Here is a 24,458-nt window from a genome sequence, read left to right as displayed (position 1 = left end):
AACGTCCAGAATTTATTTCATTATATCAGAAGTTTTATTTCGCTTCGCTATTTTAACACGACGGCACGCTCCACACCACTTCCGCCGTTCTATCTTACTTCTGCAGTTGGCGGGCGCATGTGCCACCCACCCATCATCCACCCGGGCCGTCATCGAACATCATCGAACCTATCCGGATGTTCGTTTCTTTTGCCGTCGTCTCGTACCCGGCCGGCTTTACTTTACATCTAGTAGTATGGTAGAGTAACTCTAAAATGATCTTCCGTCCGATGTTAGTTACCGATTGTGTGTGTGTGTTTGTGTTGGGACAGGCAAGGTTCGAGGAGGGATTGTAGTTGCTGTTGCTATTGGTTACTACTGGGGGATCGATTTAAAGCAAATCAGTAGTCGGTTTGCGGCTTGGTGTGTTGCTCGCATTTAATAGTGCGTGAGAAACATAAGACAACATTGCTTCCCCTCCGAAAGCGCCGATATTCGATAGCACAAAGTAGTAAATGCAAGGCTTTCCGGGCCGGGAGCGTTTGATTTTGAAGATAGGAAGAAGAAGAAAAAATGAGAAATTGACGCTAGTCCAAAAAGGATTGCACAAGGCAACAAAAAGGAAACTGACTGTCAGCAACACAACCTTCATAAAAAGATTGCCCTTTACCCCTTATGATGGTAGAAGAACCCCTTTACCTCCAATTGGAAGGTAAGAATTTCCTTCTCACTATATAATTCCCTCCATTTCTCCTTGCCTTGCTGCCTGAAGGTGCTCCGATTAAACATGTGTGTTTGTTGTGGTTACACACTCTCTCCTCTCTCACTCTCTCTTCCACTCTCTCTCTCTCTTTCTTGCCGAATCCTAGTTGCTATTGCTATTCCATGCGACTCATTGCCGCTATTGTGCATCCGTCTAATCACAGTGGATTGTATCTATCGTGGTATTGTGGTGATTATTTTCTGTACCTTTTTGTTTGTCTAATAGCAATGCAGCGAGTTTAATTTATCCACCAAAACACGCACTTGGAAACATACTCGAAAGCAGCTAATTCTGTGATGGTAGGAACATGAACACTGTTTACTCGTTCGGAGCGATGATTTCACAACTGTTTAATTTTACTAATTTAAGGCTAGTACGCATCTTACTCGGATGACCCGCAACAAGAGGTCGGTGTGTTTCCGCGCAAACATTCAGCCGACCGTGGATCTCGATCTGGAGAGAGAGAGAGATTGAAAAGCTGTTTTCATATGTAATTTTGTTCCTTTTGGTTTTTGTTCCTTGTTTCTACCATGTTTTTGCTCCTTCTTCTTTCGCCCATACTTTTTTATAACATTTTAAAAACGAATTTCATAACATACCTATTTCTCTCTCTCTCTCGCTATCTCTGTCTCTCTGGGAAGGAAGTGTTCAGGAGCTGTGACCCTCTTTGTGTTTATGTTTTTTTTTTCGTTTGTTTACTTTTCCGAGTGTTTCTTTTTTAATAATCTTTTTAGTTGATCTGCTCTTTTTTTAAAACGTTTAAAATGTTAGCATCTACCTTTTTTCTACAATTTCTATAACTTGTAATATATATATAAAGTAAGCAAGGAGACGTTGGCTCAAGCTCGCTTTCAAAGGTAAATCTGTTGTTAGATCGTGTTTATATATCTCTCTCTTTCTTTCACATTCTCTTTTCTTACAATACTACGCCGCTTTTTTTAAATGGTAAATGGTACGTTAGAAATTAAAATAAAACCAAAACAAAAACCGAAACAAACCGCGCCCCATCACGGAGGGAAGAAAAGCGAAAGGCCATCAACGGTATGGCCTCCCCGTTTTGGTTGCTTCTTACTGTTGTGTACTGCTCTACACCACCTTTACTACCTCTCTAAACCTTGTTAATACTACCGGCAACCGTCTGCCATCCCCCTGCGCTGCTGCTACTCCTTGCTAAACGTTGTCCTTCGATCACTTGCTTTACTACAACCTGTCTCACCACCACCAACTCTAAGGTGGGATTATTTTACATGGACATTTTGCGCTTCAGCTTGGAGGCGAGCGCAGCGTCACCGTTCGCTTCGCACACCTCACCACCCGGCGGCGAGGTGGCTGAAATTGGCGTGAGCAAACTGTTGCACCCCCCGTTGCTACCATTCGTAGCCGCCGCGTTCAGATACGTTGGAAGCGCGTACATCGACACGTTGGCCAATGGTAAGGGGTCGAGCTTTTTGAACATCTTGATCGTGGTGTGCTGCTCGTGCGCGGGCGACCGGTCCACCGGTGAAAGGGATACACCGCGCCCCGGCTGCTGCTGCTGCTGTTGGTGAAGATGCTTATGGTGGTGGTGGTAATGAAGGTGGTTTTGATGCTTCGGCGTCGTTGGCAAGCTGCTGAACGTGGCACCAACCGGGGTACCAGTATCACCCGCTCCGCTCATTAGGGTGCTGCTGCGCGAACACTCGCGCAACATCATCAGATGGTCGAGCTTGTCGACCGTGGCATTCAGCTCGTGCTCCCACACATCCTGCTCCTGCTGCTGCCCATCGCCACCCTCGACCGGCCGCACTGCCAGCGTGCGCACCTTCTGCCGCAGCAGCTCCAGGTGAAGATCGTCATCCTGATCGACGGTGGATGATGCAGCCGCTGCTGCTACTGCCGCCGGCAGATCGTCCTCGTCGTCGTGCAGCGTCATGGTGGAGTAGTCGTCCTCCTCGGATGGATCCTTCTCGCTGACGGCCGAGCTGGTCGCCACCGACGCACTGCCCACTGAGCGGATTTCGCACTTGTCCAGCTCGCTCGAAATGTCCGGCATGGTGCTGCTGTACGGGAACCGATCCTTGCCCGGTACCTTGTGCAGGTTGTTGCTGGAGTTGCTACTGGCGGTGGTGCTGCTTGCCGTGGGCAGAATGTTAGCCAGCTCGGCTCCGACGCCCGGTTCCCGGGGGCCGGACGGTGCGGCCTGGCTAAGATCGCCCCGCTGCTCGTGTATCTCCTCGCTAATCTTTTCCAGATTGCGCAGCGCGGTACTGTAGGCGCTCTTGGCCGCCTGGATCTGCTGCTCGAGCTGCTGGATGCGGCCCTTCTGCGCTTCCAGCTGCTCCTGGCACAGCTGCTTCTCGTCGAAGTAGGGCCGTGACTTCTGTATGCTCCTTCGGTAGCGTTCCTCCAGTTGTTGTACCTTTTGTTTGGAAGGGAAAGAGATTGAGAAGAAAACAAAGATGATAAGTACATGATCAAAGGGGATTATTTCAAGTTTTGATGATTTTAAATATGGCTTATCAAGCGATAATTAGTTGTAGAAAAATTACATTCTTTAGACGAATTATTGGCCTATTAATCTTCTTTTTTTAATAGACCAAGGTCCATAATTTACTGCAGGTCGGTCCATCCAGTGTATTTAGACAAGCTCTTCATTTGACAGCTAGGGAGTCCAAAGTTTACTTAGCAACTCATCCAAAGTACTTAGCAACCATAACTCCTTCTCTGCCAGTCTCCATAGAAATCTCGAACCATCTTGGCTACCAAAATCAAAGCTATGAACTAGTGGTGGGAGTTCGGAATCAGCCATAAGCGATTCCGATTCCGTATTCAGAATCAATTCCGGAGCCGATTCCAATTCTGGAGCTGATTCCAAAGATGATTCTGGAACCGATTCTGGAGTTGATTCCGGAGTCGGTTCCGAATTCGGAATCGATTCCGAAATAGAAATCGGTTCCGGAATCAGAATAGGCTCCGGAATCGGAATCGACCTGGGAATTAGAATGGACTCCAGAATTGGAATTAGCTTCGGGATGAGAATCAGTTCTTGAATTGAACTAAGAAGTTTCAAAAGCGAAATCATTCCGGGAAAATCCTTGAGAATGGATCGTTTACGAATTAATTTGGAGTATTTGCAGATATCAATACGTAGCATCATTGGACCCAAACGCCTATTCCTATGGAAAAACCGAAACCAACTCCGATTTCCGACCTATTCTGATTCCAGATCCGATTCCGATTCCGATTCCGATTCCGATTCCGGATCCGATTTCGATTCCGATTCCGGGCCCGATTATGGTTCCGGAGCCGATTTCGGAAACGATTCCGGAGCCGATTTCGGAAACGATTCCGGAGCCGATTTCGGAAACGATTCCGGAAATTGATTCCGGAAACTGATTCCGGATCTACAATCCGGAATCGATTCCAGAAGAACCCATCCCCATCACTACTAAGAACCTGTAGTTTTTCTAGTCACCTTCAATTAGACTCATCATTTATAGACTTTTTTTTATTTTCTTGTCTCATTTTTGTATCATCGTTTTGCGATTATGGCTTCTTATCAACATTTCGGAAACAAAGCGATTAAATTGCAGCAAGCAGTATTTAAGACAAAAATCTAAACGTTCACTTTTCATTACGTCTTTGGGAAATGTTTAATAAAAGAAAACCCCAAAATTCAGTCAAACACTTCTCACCTCCAACGGCAAGCAAACAATTGCGTTCCGATTACAATCGAAACCAATGCACACACACAATCACACCGTCGGAATGGTGCCCTTTAAAACCCCCCCGCGTCATTACATAACTGTTGCCTATTTGCTTCTAAGAAAGCCGGTAAGAGAAACGGCTTCATCACGTTACGACGACGTGCCAAACACGAAGAAGAAAATTTGATTTTCTTCGCTTACCGCCCGCCCCGCTTACCCCGGGCCACCCCGTCGAGCTACCGCCTGCTGCTACATTGTGTGATCGATGCTACCACACACAACCCTCCAGAGGCCCCAGGGGTGATGATGGTGGGACTGTTGTGAGAAGGTACGTTTGGTAACAACAGCATTTCGGGTTCGGGGCATCCGGCCGGGCCCAAAACAAAAGCCAATCATTGTCACAATGTACCTTTTTCCTCATTTTTACACATTTTCGGAAGCTTTTCGCCACGTTTTGAACCATTAACAACAGCACCGTTGCGCGCACGCGAAATTCCACAAAACTGATGATCGCCCGACGATCGTAACCGCTTTACGGGTTTAGTGAGAAGAAGTAATAGCAATTGTTCGATTTAAATGTTTGCATGCTTCAAACGCAAATTTAAGTGTGATGAGTGTGACAGGTAGCTTAACTGTTTTCAACTCATTTCTGGTTGCTGTTGCACAACCAACCCAACCAACCATCAAAGCGCGAGGAAGGAAGAGATTTTGTCTCCACAGCACACGAGCAGCTGTGCCACAAGAAGGAAGCCGCTACAGTTACAGTTTTCCGGCGTAATTACCAGACGCTTCCCTCCAGCGCTAGGGTGGCATTTGTTAGTCACACTATGCCACATGGAAAGGAAATTAAAGGGAAAAAAGTAGGGTTTTTCTCCATTTATTATGACAACGGCAACGGGAAATACAAGAAGCAGCGCGTTACGCTTCAATTAGTTGCAAGTAATCGTAGAAGAAAGTGTCACACTGGAGGGTTTTGTAGCGTTATCTACCGGTTGACACAGGGCAAACAGGGGGGCGAAATGGGGCACAACAACATTTGCGTGTGAATGGGGTAGTTTTTAGTTCTATGTTTCGCCTACTGAGAGCTTTATGAGGCGTTGCCAATGAATAAAAAAGGGCTTATAAACGACTTAGATAATGAAAATAATGACAATGAATGTTTTACATTTCACCAAACCATTATCACAAGTTCGGTTTAAGTTATGTTAACTGAAACATTTCAATTAAATAATTCCGACGCACTTTGTTCAATGAAAACGTGCATAAAATATATGAAAAAAACAGACGCAACATTGAAATTACTTTTTTAATGTAGAAAATAATGATCTTGCAACCTGTAACGGTCACCTCCGAAATGCATCCAAATGCATCGAGATGGAACCGCCATATCTCTGTCTCTCTCGCTATTTCTATTCCTCGAATTTTTCCGGTGAGACAGCATAATTACTTCATCCTCCTAAACACGCTGCCATTGTGTGTATACCGTACCCATTTGCCCTATGTGTGGAGCGAAAGGGAAAGGAAGCGGGGGGAGTAGGCACAACAACAGGAAGGAATTTATGCAAGAAACGCAGCACATAAGCTACCATCATCCTCATCCTACAGATACAGAACTGAATTGATCTGAATGCATAATTCCGTCTATTTTCCAGTTGCGCACAGCCCATTCATAGCAAACGGAGGACGACGGTAAATGGACGGGGCGGCTGTGTGGAGCGGAAATAGCCAACCGTGACAACAACAAAACACAAAGTGCGACCTCCCTTCTCGGCGCTGTCCTACTATTGCTCTCTATTTCGACTGTTGTGTATGCTGGCTGCTGCTGTGCGTATGCGTAATGGGGGTACTTTACGCCATCGATCGAAGCGCAAACAAAGTCGTCGTAGTTGATGTGCTATTTATGGCGTTTTAAAGAAACGCATTTTATTTGCTATCGTTTTTAAGAGAAATGCTTATATTTATTCACGGATGGCCAAATGCTCCATAACCAAATTGTAAAATTATTATAATAGTATTTGCTCCATTACAGCAGACAAGTGTAGAGCGCAGCTTTATCATTTGTAACGAGTAAAACAGCAATTTTAAAGTTTATTAGGGTAAATGTACCAATAGTGGTGCAATTTGTAGTGGTACCGATGTGTTTTAATGGATTTAAAGTGTCAGGAAGGACAATTTGTGAATATTTTAACACATAGCAATTGGAATATGTTTTATCTTCGCAATCGCAACCATTTTTACCATGAATCAAATTTACGAAAAAATACATATTTTTGTGATTGCTTCGTTGTACCTATAATGGTGGTATGGTTCCTATAGTCGTCGTATTGTGTTCCTATAGTGGTGGTAAACAAAGATGCATCAAAACAGTGTATAATATCAATATAACTTAGTTTTGAAGATGTTTTCGTGTGAATAGCAACGATTACTGCCATAATATTGGTTTCTTGCGTAATTTGATCATAAAAAATGTATAAATTTGACCGATGAAACTATTGACTAAAGTACTGCATCACACCTGTCGTCAACCTACACCCGGAAGAGTGTGCTTGATTTGAAGTCAATTTTTCATTCTCCCAGATAACCGAATTTTGGCCTGTTTTTGGTAAATTACCTACATAAAACTCACATCTGTTGCTTATTTTAGTGAAAACAGTACGACATGTCAAAAATATCCTCGAAAAAATCTAAAATGACCTGTATTTATTGATTTTATAGCTATAACCACTATAGGAACATGCCTGTTTTGTGTACCTATAATGGCACTATGGTAAAAAACTCTTAAAAATGCATAAATATGGTCAAAAGGCAAATAATTTTAGTAAAACAATAACATTTCATAACAGTTATGTTGAAAAACTAGTAATTGCGTGGTTATATGGTCATTTAGAACGTTAACAGAAATATGAGTTTCGTTATGAAATCCTAAGGATTTTGGAAAAATGTTGACACACTTCACAAAATAATGGATTTTTCGGTCACTAAGTAACGGAATGGCCCCATTTAACTTTTAAACCCTTTGTAAAAGGCTAAAGAACATTTCACACTAACGTAAATAACTTTATTGCTTTTAATTTGCCGTATGAACCGCATTTTAGTGCAATACCACCACTATTGGTACTACCACCACTATAGGTACATTTACCCTATTATTTAGAAATTGGAAACTATTATCAGTAATTTGGGTTAGAAAAGCTACGTTTCAATATTTTCAGAATATTACTTATTCTTATTACTTAATACAGTCCGAACTCACTGGTTGAACTTCGATTCCCTGCCAACAATTGAATATGTGCTTTTTAGTTGGCACGTTTTTCCATACAAAAATTTTCTGAAATTTTTCTCGATAGACCATGAGATTTTTATGAAATTTTCAAAAACCGGTTTTCCATACAAACGCATGCTTTTTAATTGAACTGTCAGCCAACTATCGAGCGTTCAACTAAAAAGCATGCCAACTAAAAAGCGTTCAACTATTGAATTCTAACTGTATTATTTCCATATTCTTGTTTGAAAAAGGTTTAACGTACAATTTGAAAACGAAATTTCAACGCATCCTTCGATTTTGCGAATAAAACCTGCCCGAAGGTGTACCTTTCTGCTAAATCGAACAAGTATGTTAAAGAAATGTTTATTAAAAGCGCATTTTTATGTGAAATACAACATAATTTTACTTCTCTAGAGTTACATTAACATTTGCTGATAAGTCCTAATTATTAGAACCACCAACCAGCAAAAAAAAGGTATTAAAAACGATTGTACATAATGTGGTACACTTTAAAGCTTTCTATAGGAAATTGGAACGTTGCTGATAATAAACCTCCTGCTATCGCGCTTACCAAGTGTCGCAAACAAAAACCTGTTTTTAACATTTTCTGGAAACCATGTTTGAATGCAGGTTTTGGCCCCAACCAACATGGAACGGTTAACGAGCAGAGAATAACGACTTATAAGTGGTTTTTTACATTTAAAAGTACAAAATAAACTTAATAATATATATCGAACTTAAAGTGAATATTAAAACCTCCTAAACATCTAACAAGTGTTCTCTAAAATGAGTATAAAATTGGTAGATCATGCCACATTACTAAATAATGCTATTCCAATCTCACCAACCAGGTGCGACCTGTCAATTCGCGCACACCATCTATGGGGGGTGTTGCACCTACCGCTCCCACCCAAGAGGTGATACCACACCCCGGAAGAAATGCCCGAAAACACACCCGAACGTGTTCGGGGGGATCGGGGAAAGTGGGCTCCCGCCTTTTTTCGTGTTAAGGTTGGTGGGAGAGACCGGGCATGCATCTGAACGAAAATCACTTTCACTCTTTGCACATACAAACAGTGCTTTTTTCTCTCCTTTCGGTAGCACCAAAACGCGAGGCGGCGGAGGTACATGGAGAGTGGGTGAAGAAAGAGCTTATCGAAAAAGCTGTGCTGTGTTTGCGACTCGCGAACCGTGGAATCTCGCCCGAGAGCTGACTGGCATGTGGAAACGTGGTTTCGGCGGGTGCAATGCAATGCGCGCGCGGCTCATGTGTGTCTGACTACATATACGGGTCGTTATGTATGTGTAGCGCCGTCCTCTCCCTCCTCCCCACCCGCCTCCTGGGCGGTTTGCAATGCGACTGAAGCCATGTGAAAGCATACGCATTTCGACGAACGCACGCGGTTCGAAGCCAACCCGGTGCAAATGTATAATCCTCCTTCTCCACCGTCTCACCTCCTATCTGGTGCCTTTCATTAGGCAATATGAACGACCGCGTATAAGTATCTATCGCACGCATATCGGGCGTATCGATCTGTGTGTTTTTTTCTGTATTTTGTTTTGGCACAGATCATCCACCAACACACGACCATACGGCGGTGTAACGTTCGACTGCTTCAATGCCGATGAAAGGGGCGCATTAGGGTTTTGTTTCTGTTTTTTGTTTTCTTCTTTCGCCTATTTTTAAACGTGCAACAACCACATCCTTACGCCAGCCCAGCAGACAGAGCACGTTTTGCAGCAGCTCACGTGCAACAACGTGGTGAAGCAAATCGGACAGCGTTACAGTATGGTCGCGTTTGACGAATTGGTTTCACCCGGCAATTGATAGCCGGTGATGGAAAAGTCCGAAGATTAACGAGGTCGTCGTGCGCATGGTGCAACATATGTTTTCTTTTTTGTCTTTTCAGACGCGGAAACACACATGGCCTAAACACGTTTAGATTAAATCGCAGCAACAAAAAATGGCATAAACACGTGACGTTTCTCTTTGGATTAAATTTAGTGCTTGACCCGCGTCACTAAAGTGGTTCTACACACATTAAGCCTCTCGATTGACTCCTTGCGCTTCATTCTAGCAGCACGCGTGACTCGTTATACTTACTTTCTTTTCTGCCTCCTCGAACACCTTCGCCTTCTTCTGATGTTCAGCACCACTTTCAGCCTTTTGTTTCTCTGCGTCCATCACCTGCAATGCATGCGGAAAGGATGCATAAAATGATTTAATTAGCGAACTTTTTGCAAACACGTACACGTACAAGCCGGTGAATCAGAACAGAACAAACCCCCAAAATCGACTATACTGCGCTTAAATTTTAATGTTATGCGAATTTTTCCAAAAAATCCCTCTGCAAGTGCTGCAGTGTACATAAAGGCGAATCGTTTGCGACAAAACGACACAAACAAAATAGCTGCCCGTTGTATACAAAAATCGACACACAAACCTGACCACCAAACAGACGGGTGAGTCAGGTTGATCGATTTTTAAAATTCATCACACGTCCGCCTCCCCTTGCCGAAGCAGCCGCCGCCTTAGCAAATATCTTCAGCAATCAAACTCGAAAGGCACGTCGTCTGCCGGTCGGGCGCGCAAACTGTTTTATATTGGCTGGGCTACGAACAAGGAAAGAAATTCCAACACTTCGCTAAATGGCAAACGGTTTTATTGAGCGCGCTGCGCCCACTGTTATTGTTTCGTGACTTTAAACTTTTCGTCGCTACGAGCATCGAAGATTAATTGAGGAGTTTATTGAGAAGGTCAGATTGAACAACAAACAAACAAAAAAAAACCCACAGACGACAAAGAAGTAAAAGCTCATCACATCGAAGCACTTAACTTGCACAGTGAGCAATAAAAATGAAACCGAATCGAATGGCCGGGACACAGGTCACGGTGTATATATGTATCATAATCTGACGCCCGACAGCTTTCCACTCGGAGGTCAATCAGCGGTAAAAGCGTTTGTAACTCGCGTAGGGAAAACTTTACCCGAAACGCGCCACATACACCGACAGCATGATGGTGCTGAAGTCGCTGGCAAAGAAAGTGGCATCATATCGCGCACCACAACCACAACAACAGCAACAGCAATCCAAAAGGCGCTCAGCCTCCCACGGGAGATAGCGCAAAGCACCCAGAGTGATACCGTTGCAGCACCCGTACCTTAATAGTAGCGTGGTTTAACATTTCCTGCCAGGCATTGTCGAACTGCCATTCGTGCGAGTTGCTCATGAACCGCTGCTCGGCCAGCGCGACCGTTTCCTTGGCCGCCGCGTGTATCTCGTTCGCCCGCTGGTACTTGAGCGTCGCCGCCTGGCACTCCAGCTGGGCCACCTTCGCCTTCTCGAGCGCTTCGTAGTACGGGCGGGCCTTCTCGATGCAGCTGCCGAGCTTTTTCGAGGACAGCTTTAACCGGCGGGTCGATTCGTTCATCAGTATCCGAAAGGTGGAGTTGGCTTCCTGCAACAACAAAAAAGGAAATGAGAAGCACAGCATTAGCATACGGGGTGTAGTAGTTTGATGGGGTGGAGGAGAAAGTCTAATATTTGAGACGGCACAAAACGTGTCCCGGCCGGTGCACAGGGCTGGGTGGATTAGTACAGTTGCCGCCGAGGATTGGAGCAGATTTAGACACAGGACAGGATAAAATGATAATTAAATTTCCAGTTTGTGTTATCGTGTCGGGATGACGAACAAAATCGGCTTAATCCTTCACGGTTTCGCTCCAAACCGTGTTCCAATTAGTATCCCGCTGACGGACTGGGGTACGCTCATACACTTTTGGCATCCTAGTGAATCGTATGAAACAATTTTGTAGAACAACGGGAAAGGAATTTAATTAAAACGAAACAAAAATTCCAAAACCCAAATGGATTAACTACTTTAATTCAAATTAAAATCACCGCAATTTAAATTTAAACAAACAAAACACTATTCCATTTTAATGGTTTATCCCGAACTGAATTTTTGAATTCGACAGAAAGTCAACCCTTCCTTTTGATAGTTTCAGTTGCGAAATCGCAGGAGGCGTTTTATTTCAAATTGAACGTTAAATCATTTAATACTCATGTTCTCTCCGATTTGAAAGGGAAAATATTTTGAAAAATATAGAAATAAAAAATAAATATAAAAGGATGTATTTAAATATAAAATTATTAATTGTTCTTTTTGCAATCAGTTTAGAAAAGCTAAAAACTAAAACACATTTTCCTTTTTACGAGCAACCAAACCGATTTTTTTGTAACGACTTTCGACAAGTATTCCAGGCCTCAATGCCTCAAAAGGTCAATTAGGACAAAGCAATAAAACACAACCTTTCACTATTCCTGGGACACACACACACACACCTGGGCACAAAACCAGGACATGTGTTTTCTTTTGTTTTTTTCTCTTTTTTTGCAAAACGGTCCGGAAGCACCTCATACACCTTTCTGCAACCATTTGCACACGCCCTTCGGCATTTATACTCTTCAACTTTGCATTTTACAAGAAATGCACCATGCACACACACACACACACCTGAAAACAATCTCCCGGTGCTGCCTGCTGTAACAAATACGAGCAAAAATATAAAAAAAAAATGGAACGATTCGGTGCAGAGCAGTTACTTCCGGCCTTTATTTTGCCTTTTTCGCACGCTCTTTTTGTCCCTGGGGTGTCAGCCAGCACCACCCCAACCCACCGCTTGCATGTGTTCAGCTCCGACACCGTCATGCTTTGGTGAGTGTGGTGGTCGGTGGTGGTACCCACAAGCATAATACTTCAATTAAATATGGTCGTGTCGCGGGAGAGAGCAACAACAGTTTTGTTTTTTTTCTATTTTTTACCGCTGAAACTGAAACTGTTTTGATGGAGGAACATGGAACATTCCATTGCACTGGGAAAATAACATGTGAGGTTGCACACGAAACACCAACACCCATAGGGAGCGCAACGCGGGATTTATCTTGCAGGATGCAAATGGGATGCACCAACACAGGGAGGGCGAAAGAAAGTTTTCGCCTTCAGGATATGTTAAAACGAGTTCGAGCTTTTTCTCTGTGCCGTTGTTTTTGGGAACTTGTTACAAAGTTGTTTCTACCTTGTTAGTGTCTACACAGAAGTTGGGCTAGTGATAAAGATGGCCCACGACTACGCTAGACCCAGGCACGAGGAATGGGATTTAAAGACTCGTGCCGACCACAAATATTAGTAATTCAAATCAATAAAGTATAACACTTCAAATTGATGATACTCAAGCTATAGATTTAAGCGGTTCAAACAGAAACAGGCATTCAAATGTCTGGGATTACCATTTTAGAATTATTATAACACGTTTGATGCGATCATCATCCTACCCGCAACACGTTTACAAATTAAAATCAGTTATAAAAACCAGTTATACGAGCAAGAATCGTTTATTATGTGGGATTCACATGTGGGATTCCCAACACAATCACAAGAAAAAAAGCCCCGCAATTAAAGGGATTAATTGAGTATATGCATATTGATTGCTATCTCCTATAAGTCAGATCAGTAATAAATCATTACAAAACACAGGTTTCAATGTTCAAAGAGTAATTGACTTTGTTTATTTGATACTAATTCTTCCGAAGTAACAACACGACAATCAGACCCGAGAACATTCCAACAAATCCACAATACTGCGAGGGACAATATTACAGGGTTCGCCGAGTCAATTTCCAATGTCCAGAACATTTTTCAGTAATTGCATCATAATAAAATTTCGGTTCTTCCACATGCTTTTCAACACATCTCAAGCTGATTTGAGTTTGACAGTTCTGTATAATGTGTTGAAAATCATGTGTAAGAATTGAAATTTGATTATGATGCAAATAAACCATTTGACAGCTGTTGAAAAACATCTTGAAAGTGGTGAATAATGATGTGCACATTCGAAAGTGACTTGGAAAACTCTGTAATGAGCCAAAACACACTCCGTATGTAATTCTTTGCTGATCAATACTAGTCTAGCAACTGCCGAATGTGTGACTCATTATTTTCACGTAAGCAATAGCTTTACATATACATAACACTCCAAACTATTGTTGAACAACAAAAGAGATGATTATGTACACCCCCCAATGCCAGTTGAACAACAAAATAATCCACTTTTGGACAGGCTCGCACGCTGTCAACAATAATAATCGATCGTCATTTCTTTCATTGACGCTACGTCTACCCAACGCAGGATCGATTTCCATTCTAGTCCTTCTAGATATAAATATCATACCTAACAACCATCGGACGATGGTAGTTCCCACACTCCCACACCCAGCGAGGACACTGGAGTCCTTCTCCTTCTTATACCCATTATTGTATCGTTCTTTGCGATATATTGCATAACATAGGCATAGAAAGGCCCCACACTATGTGTAGGTAAAGGAGATTGTGGTTCGAGTTTTGCTTGAAATAGTCAATTGAGTGAGTCTCAGGAAGATACTACATGCATTCCCTGTGCATCCGACAGCTTCCCATTGCACTTACGGATGGGGTTATACTTTTTAATCAAATTTTACAGCACTCAAAGGGATTTGGTTGGAAGAAAATAAACCCATTTTCCCATGAACCTGTGCGCTGTTATGCAAATGCAAAAATACAAAATGCATACAGAAAGTAAAGACAAACAGTTGTGTTGTATAAGCAGAGAATTGCCAACCGCAAAAAACACACACACACACACATATGGGCAAAACGATCCACCTGCACACACAAACCATGTGTATGCAAAACCACACAACCCATCTTCTGGTCCGTGTCTCGGCGTTAAGTTCCGTTTGGGGTAAGTGGAGATCCAACCCGCCCAGCAGCAAGCGAGCAAGTTGCAATATGCTAATCACGGTGCGGAACAAATGCGCATAAATGCATATGACATGCGGTTTTTTACTCTATCTCTCTCTCTCTTCGCTGGTTTTGCCTTCTTCTACGCTTGCCGGGATGCGTGGGAAAGCAAATCGTTCGGCTCCATGCAAAACATTCAATCAATGGTCCAAGCGGAATCGCGTATGGAGACGTATCAGTCGCTGAATGTGTCATGTGGAAGCGGCGATACAAACATACACTTTCGATTGGTGATGATGATCATGATGGGTCCCGCCTACTCCGTGTTTTAAGGTGAGGGTGGTGGTGTAGCAGTTGGAACCACACCACATCGCAGCTTCCCACGACGAGAGCATCGAGTGCACACGTAACCCGGCATTTATAATCTTAGAAGCAAAACGTGCACCAATCATTAAGCGCCATGCGTCATTTATCGTTAACTCGGTTTACGTTTCATTCCCAACACGGATGCGCCGGTACGGTTTTGCGTTTCATTACTTTTTGTTTTGCCATAAGTAATGAGAAAATAGCAACAATTTGAGTTTTTGAGCAATTTGATTTTCAACTAGAAAAGCATATAATTTAGGTAATTTTTTATGCTTTTTTAAATCTTATTGTTTCTATTCCGAATGTACTATTCAAAGAATTTAACGGACAAATTGAAAGAGGAATTTCAACGCCTACTTCAATTTCTCTCAGCTGAACTAAACTGTCAAAATGTCGAATTCAAAAAAGTCAGTTAGAGAAACACACTAATAATTATCTAAATATTGATTTTAACTTAGACAATAGTTATCTCTACTGTAATTTGGTACAAAAAACGATCATGGATCTACAAAGTGTTTGTTCTAAGCAACACACCGGAGAACTCGTTCGATCACGTGATTGCATTCTAAGCCTGACAACGTTGTTCCATTGCGGCAAACAATGACAAAGGCATTGAGAATGCATCTTTAGCTACGATCGTACCAACACCATTATCGTAGGTGAGGTGAGTGAGTGATCGTGGCATCGTAGAAAAAGGGGCCAATGAGATGGATGGCCCTTTATGAACATATTAGCATTCCATTAGCAGTCGTTTACTCACACCGGCAAGTATCACTGGTGCTGTGGGTTTGAAACTATGCCCCTTTAGATAAAAGCCGCATGTGAGAAGCTTAATTGACAAGGCTTTGTTGAATTAGCACAGAACTTATTGGAGACGTAGTGATTTGAACGGCTATTACACAAACGTATGTTTTGTTAAATCCCGGCAGTTATATTAAATAAAATCGTTCAATTGATGTGCATGTTTTAACATCATTAAGCGTCGTCTAGCCAGCAAAAGCAAAGCTGGCTCATTTGTTTCCCCACTGACCTTTCACATTTCACAGCGAAAGAAAGGTCCGTGAAAGGGAAGAAAAATGCAAATTACAAAAAAAAAAACCCATTCTGCTACGCTCACGTGTAAATGGTGAACCAAAAATAGTACACGAAGGACTAGCAGCAGCAGTAGGCAGCAGAAAAACTAATGGCCAGTGTCACTCCAGGCCCCAGCCACAACACAATTGAGAGCTCGGCTTTTGCTACGGTGCGGCCGTTGCCTGTCCTTGACTCCTTGAATTGATGGCGTTCGGGGTCCACCGACGTCGAGTGCCTCCGTCGCCCCGTTCCCGTTTTCCGGCCAGCAAAATCTACTGAAACTCTATACAGCGGGATAATGCTGTTTGCTGCCAGCGACAACCACAGCCCTCTGCTGCCTTTGACCTGTGCGCGTGTGTGTATGTTTCTAACGGTCATGCGGACCATTAAATCAACGTTCGGCTGATTCAGCGTGTGCAATGAAACACGAACCCTGCTTGCGAGGTGTGTGTGTAAGAGTGAAATGAGGTATAATTTTCGTGGAATTAAGACCATCCATAAATCAGCTTTTTCGAGAGGTTACAAAAAAAAATTGTCAACTACAGCCTCTTTCCGTGCGAGCATTAACGTACCTCTAGTTCAATCTCGAGCTTATTAATATCGTCCGTTGCCGTGTTGAGATTCTCGAGTTCGATCTGCAAAAAAGAAGGGAAATTGAGACATTAGTAAGGGTAGGAAGAACGATTGTAAAGTATATAGATGGGAATTTACATTAGCGAGTAAATCAATACTAAAAGAACAGCCCTATTAGTCTATTTTAAGTTGTTTTAATTGCCACCAATTCAACAACGTTACAATTCAACCCACAACCATTCAAATTGGGTCGTGGCCCGTTTGGCATCATACCAAACGTTGATTGGATTATGTTCGAGACCATACTGCACTACTTGAATCCTATAGGCATATTTTTCACTGTTTTCCCTCTATCGATCAATACTGCAATAGTCATGGTACAGGAGATCTCTTTTCCTCACACAATTAGCACAATCTTCCTCTTCCACATTGCACCACACACACACACAAGCGCACACACACGGGGGGAAGGTTGTAAAATATTTGTAAAGTAAAATGTCCCAACACTGAACGTGACCACAAAATTAGCATTTTTCAGGTGCAACTTGTTGACACTTTAGGTTTGTTAAATATTGGATCTATCTCCCCCATGGGACAGTTGCCTAACAAGGTAGCTAACATTCGTTCACCTTCTACTATCCTCATTAACCTACCACTAGCAGCGCATCTTCACCATTCGTTAGCGACATTGTTGTATTAGAAGAAGCGAGTTACATTGACACTTTTCACATCAACTAAAGAAACTATACTGAATGCTAGTAGTGCTGCCAGTACAGGAAAACAGGTAAGTTTTACTGATAGAATGATAATGCCGTGCCGACACGTGCCCCCCTCATCCTTTGGAGAGTCGTAAGTGCAGTGTTTCGTAGTGGAAACTTTGCAATCACTTAAACCACTCCAGTGCAATATACTGCACACACAACAAACAAGCCCCGGCATTGTGTTTGTTTTGGTGTTTTTTATTTCTTTTCATTTTATGTTATTCTTCTACTTCATCAGTTGAACCTGATAACAGTCACATGATAGACGAGTAGTAGAGTACGCGCACACCATTACAAAGGATGACTAATGGCGCGTCCTACAACACATCGGGGCTATCGAGTTAGATAAGGTAAGCGACATGTTTGATATATCATAAAACAGCAGACAAAGTCCAGTTCCGTCTTCCCGGCACAGTTGGTGTAGGTGTGTGACGAAAAAGGCTTTAAAAATTCTACTAAAATTAAAATAAAAAAAAAAAGAAAATTAAATAAAAAAGGGGAAAAGTAAGGGAGATCCTCTATCACATAAGGGATCGTCCATAAAATACGTAATTCTCGGAAGAAAGGATATCTTTTGCAAATAATACAACATAAAATTATAATCTATGGGACCAAGCATATCAGCATACAATTTCAAATTGTCATGTACACGACTAATTTATCACTCGAAAAATGCAGACTAAAAAAAGATATTTTGCATCAAATACAAAAGCACAGCTTAAATTGAATTGAAAATTCAACAAATGCATAAAATAGGACGAAAATTTCCCAAAATGCACTACAAACACCTAAAGTTGTCGAGTTAAAATTGATCACATACATCAAGTGTCGCGTATTGCTGATAAATTCATCATATCTTCACATTATGGAATAATCGTCATCGAAAAGAAGAAGTATCCCAAGATTTTTCAAAATTATGTTTTTTTCACTAAGTCTTATGCTTACGATGGCGTATGACCGTACCGTTAGATCAGGGGTCTCCAAACTTTTCACTTCGCGGGCCGCATTGCTTCACTAATATCGGTTTTGAGGGCCATTTTGGCGTCACCTTTAGCTAATATTCGAACGCTTAAATCTCCTTTTAATGACAAAATACATACTAAATTTATCAACATTGTACAGCCTTCTATTATTGCAGCTGTATTTTAAACATAAAAAGTAAACATTGTAATTATGATTAAAATAATCAAACTAATAAAATGTGTGTTTTAGTCTTTACAAAGTTATCACGGGCCGCATTATATGCTCTCGAGGGCCGCATGCGACCCGCGGGCCGTAGTTTGGAGACCCCTGCGTTAAAAAATTATCCAATGCATTATCATAAAATTTACGTTTCATTCAAAAACATTACTTCAATCGGTAACGGTTATTAGAGCAAAAGATATCGCGTTACGTTATTTATGGATGAACCTTTTATTTTATTAGAACAATAAGCAATATAGGACAGCATTATAATGGATGCTTTTCTACGATTTTGGACTAAACATTTGAAAATTTAATCACCATTTAATCCGACCAATTTGGAATAGTAGTTTCTAGTCTCAGTAAAAAATAATCTTCATGAAACATTTCTCTTTTCTCCCAAATGTACCGAGCAGCACCTCATGGCGCACCAAAAGTATTATTATTTTACAACCTTCTCTCAATTTCCTTCGCAGTTTCATTGCTGACCCGCGTATGGTTGAATCGACCCACACACACACACAGGCACGCACCGAAATGTTCCAATTGTGTCCATTAAGGTGCGAGAAAGACCCAACGCACAGCACAAGCCGCTCCACCGACATTTACATTTGATTAGATGCTTTTACGCAGCTAGGCATGTAAGCGGCCAAGTTGGAGAGGGAGGGCGAAGCTACAGCGAACAGTTTGCCGGTGAATGAATGTGAATGTGTTGGGCGGTCTCTCCCCCGGCCCCAGCACACAAGCCTTTTGCCATCGAGCCACACCATTATTATTAGCGCAGCCGCGGCGTAATTTCTGACGTTCCCATCGGGGCAGCTGACGCGTCCTTTGGGCCTGACACGGCCCGTGCGGCTCATCTTCGCTTCACTGCTCGAAGACACACAAAGCCGCTTGCCAAAAGACACACACACACACACGGTGTGGCCTTTTCGGTGTGAAAGGGGAGAAGGTTGGTTGAGCACAACAGTGCGGCCGCTTGCAGCATTAAAACATGTGCAAGTTTATGGTGGTGGTGGTGGTGGTAGAGCCCGTCAACAAGAGGCAATGAGAAAGAAGAATCTTTCCAGTCATGCTGGCAGATTGATCATCTTCTCTACAAACAACCAAAACAACGGCAGCAGCAACAACAGCGAAAAGGAACGGAGTTTGTGCTTGAGATGAGGCTTGAGACGCGCAAAAGCCTCAGCGCGCTTCACAAAACCGGTTCAACTCAAGAGGGAGTTTGGGGCCAGAACGTAGCCACTCTTCACAAACCTTCTGCTCTGCCCGCTTCGCGAGATGACCTCCCTTTGAGACCCTCAAAGCAACACGAAAGAAAAGAAACCCATGTATAGGTGTGTGCGCTTCCATCACAACTATCTGGGGAAATACCAAAGCATGGCGCAGGAGACCGGTTTTTTACGCACGGACAGGGGAGCGAGCACGGGTTTGTTTTTATTTCCCTCCATCCTCCCAAAAAAGGGGTTCCATTTTTCAGCCCAACCGAACGCTCCGGATGATCTCTCTGGTGACCATAAACATGGTGTGGTGCGCTTCTTGGGTGTGTTGGGTGTCAGGCTTTTGCATCTTCTCTACTAGGGACGGGACAAGAACCTGCCAAGTTGTGGCCCTTTGGGCCGAGGCGCGTTTTAGTTGCCTGGCCTGTAACACACGCACGGACATTGGCTTGTAACGGGACCATCATCATCATTATCATCTGCCGAACCCCGGGTAGGGGAGACCAACCACCATTCCGATAACATCTTCGATAGAGCAGCGTACCCCTTCGAACGAGCAGTGAGTTAATGGAAATGCCAAAGAAAATGTAACCGGCCCGCGAAGGAAACGGAGATTGCAGCCGCGATTGGCCCGCGCGGCCGCTCGCGTACACGCCAACCTTGAGCGGGGACGACGATTTTGTGTTTTGTGTGGCTGGGGGCAGCAGAAAATGTAATTTTCTTTTCGCGCGCACCTCGCCACGTAACGAAAAGGCTCGTTTTTTTTTTTTTGTTTTTTTACGTTTATTTTGGACAGCTGACGGAATATGGACCGTGCAAGTGGGAAGGTTAGTGAGACGGGTGCGACGAGTGACTCATCGTGACATCGAATACAGAAACTTGTAAGCACAAGAGTGCTCCAACCAATGCACTAATTTACATTTAGATGTGAGGCCTTTTTTCCCTTGGAACACGGAAAATCAAAATAAAGAAGCTTTTTTAATTAAAAAAAATAATACCATCTCGATGCAAATGCAGGGGGAGTGGTTAGTAGTCGTAAGACAAAATATTTACAACTTACTGTCTTTATACAACAGTCACGTTACATTACCCCCCTCTCCGTCGATTGATCGTAAACTATCTTGCCTTGCTTTGACCAGAGGCTCACGTTTTAGGTTTACAAAAGCGACACAATTCCACTGGCCAACGCTGGGGGTTCGATTGTATTTAAGATATCATTTAAATAACAATAGAGATAAATAAGGTTGTCGCTACACTGTTTAGTGTAAGATATTTGCATTGTAATGACAAACAAGAAGCAAGCACGTAGAAAATATAGTGACATTATCGACCTTAGCTGAGCGCGAACCACGTGTTGTACAATATGTCTTGCTTTGTGCCATGCGCTTATAGTGAAACATCCTTTGTACTGAGCTGTAGTTGTAACACAACATTATATACATAATATACTTAGTTGTAACTGGAAGCTTTTAAATATGAAAAAAATAATATAGGAACCTTAAGCAACCGGGACCAATTCGAAGGGTTAGAAAGAACAAAAATCCTCTATTTCGAAGAGCAGTTTGATGACACCTTGTTTCTCCTTCAGCGAGTACATTTTTACTGGTTTATATAAGAGCATTTTATGCATAAATTTGACCTAAGTAGTGTAGAATAATCCATATTGTAGACTAAATGATTACTTTACCAATAATGTGAATATTTCAAACAATAATACAGATGAGAAAAAGTCTACAACAACTTTTAAAGTAAAAAAAATCTTTTTTAATTATAATTTATATTTATATAATTATTATAAATTATAAATTGTATCAAATTGAAAAGGAAGCAGAAAAGTTTTCTACTTTATATAAAATATGGAACTTCAGAGAATCAAGATAATCATAAATATCTATAAAACATTACAGTGAACCCTCACTTATTCGACACCGCTCCAATTTGAAAAACCTCTCTTATTTGAACATTTTACACATTCCAGTAAGTTTCCAGTATATTTTTGTCCCTGTAATTTGGAAAACCTCTGAAATCTGTATCCCTCTTATTTGTGTATGGTGTTTTGCCATGGTTATTGAATGATGTATGCTCAAATTGGCAAACGTGTTCGCAGTTTCCTATAGCAACAGTTTAAGCTGCATACTAAATGTTCTATCTCTTTCTTGTTTGTATGGACCTTTCATTCACTTTCAACCTCTGTAATTTGAAAACCCATTCTTATTCGACAGTCCCATCGCCTCTCAAATAAGAGAAAGTTGACTGTATGCAGTTCAATTTGATAAACATACATTTTAGTATTAAATTTAAATGTTTAAAGTTTTTAGTCGCAGCGTCTCCTGTAAACCAAATGTTTCGACTCCCTCCTGAATCGCCGCCACTTAGCAAGTAGGTTTAGCTACCAACCTTACAACATGGCAACAATTCAATCTAGTAAGCCGGTACATAGGGCCAGTATCAGCGTGTAGGTAGGCCGGTTATCATCCGCAAAAAGAAAAACGACTGTAAAAAGTTGGTAATTTTTTTAAATCCATTTCTATTGCATCCCTCTTGCATTACACTTTTTGCTTTCATTTTGCAGCTTATTATCTTATTAACAAATCCATTTCCATCCTCACACCCATGTCAATGAAGGAAGAAAAAAACCAAACCCGAAGCAACGCTTACGTCAATCTCTACCTTCAATCACACGCCAGCCGCTTCACAAGGGTTGTTCGAAAACCCATCGGGGCCTGTCGTCGCGCGTAGATAAAGGACATTAATTTTATCAGGTATGTTCAGGAGAGATTATCTTATCGGCCGAGCAAGTGCAGCCGGGTTCAAGTAACGCTTCTTTTACAAGCTAACATGTCTTGTTGCCGCTCAAGTATCTGGGGCCCGGGGGGTGAAAATCCACTCCCGTACCACCCACTACCATCGCGCTTTAACAACAATAACCACTTGAGGGAAGTTAAAAAAAACGAACAGAACTTTGGAGTGCAGAGACAAGCCCTACATTCCCTTTGCGCAAAGTGACATAATTACGGCCATCAAACACTTCCCCCGGGTGACGTTATACTAATGAAGTATACCTCAACTACTTGGGGTAGGTTTCCTTTTTGTGTGTTGTTTGTGACGCACGCACCTCGATAGGAGTTGGGTTTTTCTCGAGTTTTTTTATGTGTGTGTATTTCTATTGAATGGAATTTCGCTTACCTGAATTCTCGGATCGAGTTCAGTGTTATCTTCGGTTTCTTCCATCTCCTTGTTGGACGTAGCCATGGCGATGCGTTGGTGGGTGTTCCGTGGTCACTTCGGGGGCTTCGAAATTTCGTACACCGTGCAGCCTCTGCCTGCCTGTGTTAGCTGGGAATAATGTGTACCGGTTGCCGTGGATGTGACCTGTGTGTGTGTGTGTTTATGGCGGGTGGGCTTTTCCCTTCGGCGGAATTTCACGGTTCACTTTATTCGGGAGCAAAGGGATCGAAACACAGCAACCAATGCACACACACGCACACAGTAGGCACCGGACACACACACAGAGCAAGCGGAGTGGATGCGGACACCTTTATGCGATGTTTCGCTTGCACTGAGGGAGGTGACCTCTTCTGAGATGTACGGGGATATGCACGTGTAAACACTTTTATTTCTTGCTGCACTTACACATTTGCGCTTCGCTTCTATTATAAGCCCATCTAGGACAGAGGCAAGGGAATCTTGCTAGCACACTAGCTGCAACACGAGCACAACATTTTCCTGTGGAACACAGAGGAAGGCACACACGATCAGAAAAAAGAAAGAAATTGAATTGCTCATTCGCCGCGTGGGACGATGATGATGACTTAAAAATAGCACCGAAATATTGAACAACACTGAAGTGGCTTTATTTTTATTTTTCCTTCTGCACACTGCACTGTCCTCTCGTGGGTGGCTTCTCTTCCCCGCTCCATACACAACTTCCTCCGGCACCAGAGCGCAAGCACACACCAAGCAAAACATTGCAGGGGGAAATTACTTTTACACACTCGAAAGTGTGGAACCGACGGGACATTTTCATTTCGCATCATTTAGGCCTGTACGCACAAAGAAGAGAGGTGCGTCATAGCAAAACTGCTAGCAACAAACAGAACAGTTCAGCGAACAAACCAGCGACAATAAATGCCATCAGTCGTCCGCCCGACTGTTCGCTCGTGTGTTTGTGTATGGGTGAGTGACATCAACTGATAGCGAAGACAAATCATCTGCTGCCTTATCGCAGGAAAATGTAGCAAGAAATAACAATACAAAAAAACACAAATCATAACACACTGTATTTTTCGCTCAACAACAAGGAAGTGCAGCACACACGGAACGAGCAATGCACACACGCACGCACGCACACATCCCAGCACGGCTACACCCTTGACGCTGCGGAACACATGACACTCTGGCTTCGACCACTGGTGCAGCCGTGGTGCTTGCGCGATGTAGCGAGGAGATTAAAACTAAAAAAAACAGTTTAAAGATTGATGGCGAACATACACTGCGATTATTGTGTATTTAATAAAATCGATTCACTGCGTTTCGAAGACAACAACAGAAACATCCCACCCGTACCGTCCGACCAGTTGTGACACAATGAAACGCGTACGGGGCAAGGATAATGTATTTAGAAGGTTGATTTTTATCGCTTTTGCTGGGCGACATTGTGGGGGACATCTGTCACTCTCTGCATACAAATTTCATTACCCCACACCAGCCCTCCCCGATTTTTATACCAGAGCCCCCGGAGGAGAAATGTCAAGTCGAGAAATGTCATTTTGCTCTGAACAACTTCACCTTGTCATTTATAACACCTT

General features: G+C 42.6%; 1 protein-coding gene across 4 annotated transcripts; it reads right to left on the bottom strand.

The window, feature by feature from the left end:
• Nucleotides 1–11: 11 nt before the first annotated feature.
• On the bottom strand, nt 12–24,254 carry LOC1270639 (SH3 domain-binding protein 5 homolog). Of its 4 annotated transcripts, none has more exons than XM_061654707.1 (6): nt 24,142–24,254; nt 22,837–23,376; nt 16,487–16,549; nt 10,857–11,153; nt 9,798–9,881; nt 12–3,140 (listed from the first exon to the last, which is right to left on the bottom strand). In XM_061654707.1, the coding sequence occupies exons 2-6, from the start codon at nt 22,900–22,902 to the stop codon at nt 1,986–1,988; spliced, it is 1,665 nt and encodes a 554-aa protein (XP_061510691.1). In that variant the 5' UTR covers nt 22,903–23,376; nt 24,142–24,254; the 3' UTR covers nt 12–1,985. The 4 variants fall into 4 exon arrangements, with proteins under 4 accessions (XP_061510691.1, XP_061510690.1, XP_061510689.1 ...); XM_061654706.1 differs by having other exon boundaries at nt 24,217–24,236; XM_061654705.1 differs by lacking the exon at nt 24,142–24,254 and adding an exon at nt 23,929–24,108.
• Between the last annotated feature and the right edge of the window lie 204 nt (nt 24,255–24,458).

The sequence above is a fragment of the Anopheles gambiae genome, chromosome 3 (genome assembly GCF_943734735.2).
Source record: "Anopheles gambiae chromosome 3, idAnoGambNW_F1_1, whole genome shotgun sequence".
Classification (NCBI taxonomy): Eukaryota; Metazoa; Arthropoda; class Insecta; order Diptera; family Culicidae; genus Anopheles; species Anopheles gambiae.
This window is presented reverse-complemented; position numbering and strand designations above follow the sequence as displayed.

Coding starts and splice junctions, on each gene's coding strand:
- LOC1270639 (XM_061654707.1), bottom strand. CDS start 22,902: ATGGCTACGTCCAACAAGGAGATGGAAGAAACCGAAGATAACACTGAA. Junction 16,550..22,836: donor AACTCGATCCGAGAATTCAG/GTAAGCGAAATT, acceptor TCTTTTTTGCAG/ATCGAACTCGAGAATCTCAA. Junction 9,882..10,856: donor TAAACCACGCTACTATTAAG/GTACGGGTGCTG, acceptor CATGCATTGCAG/GTGATGGACGCAGAGAAACA.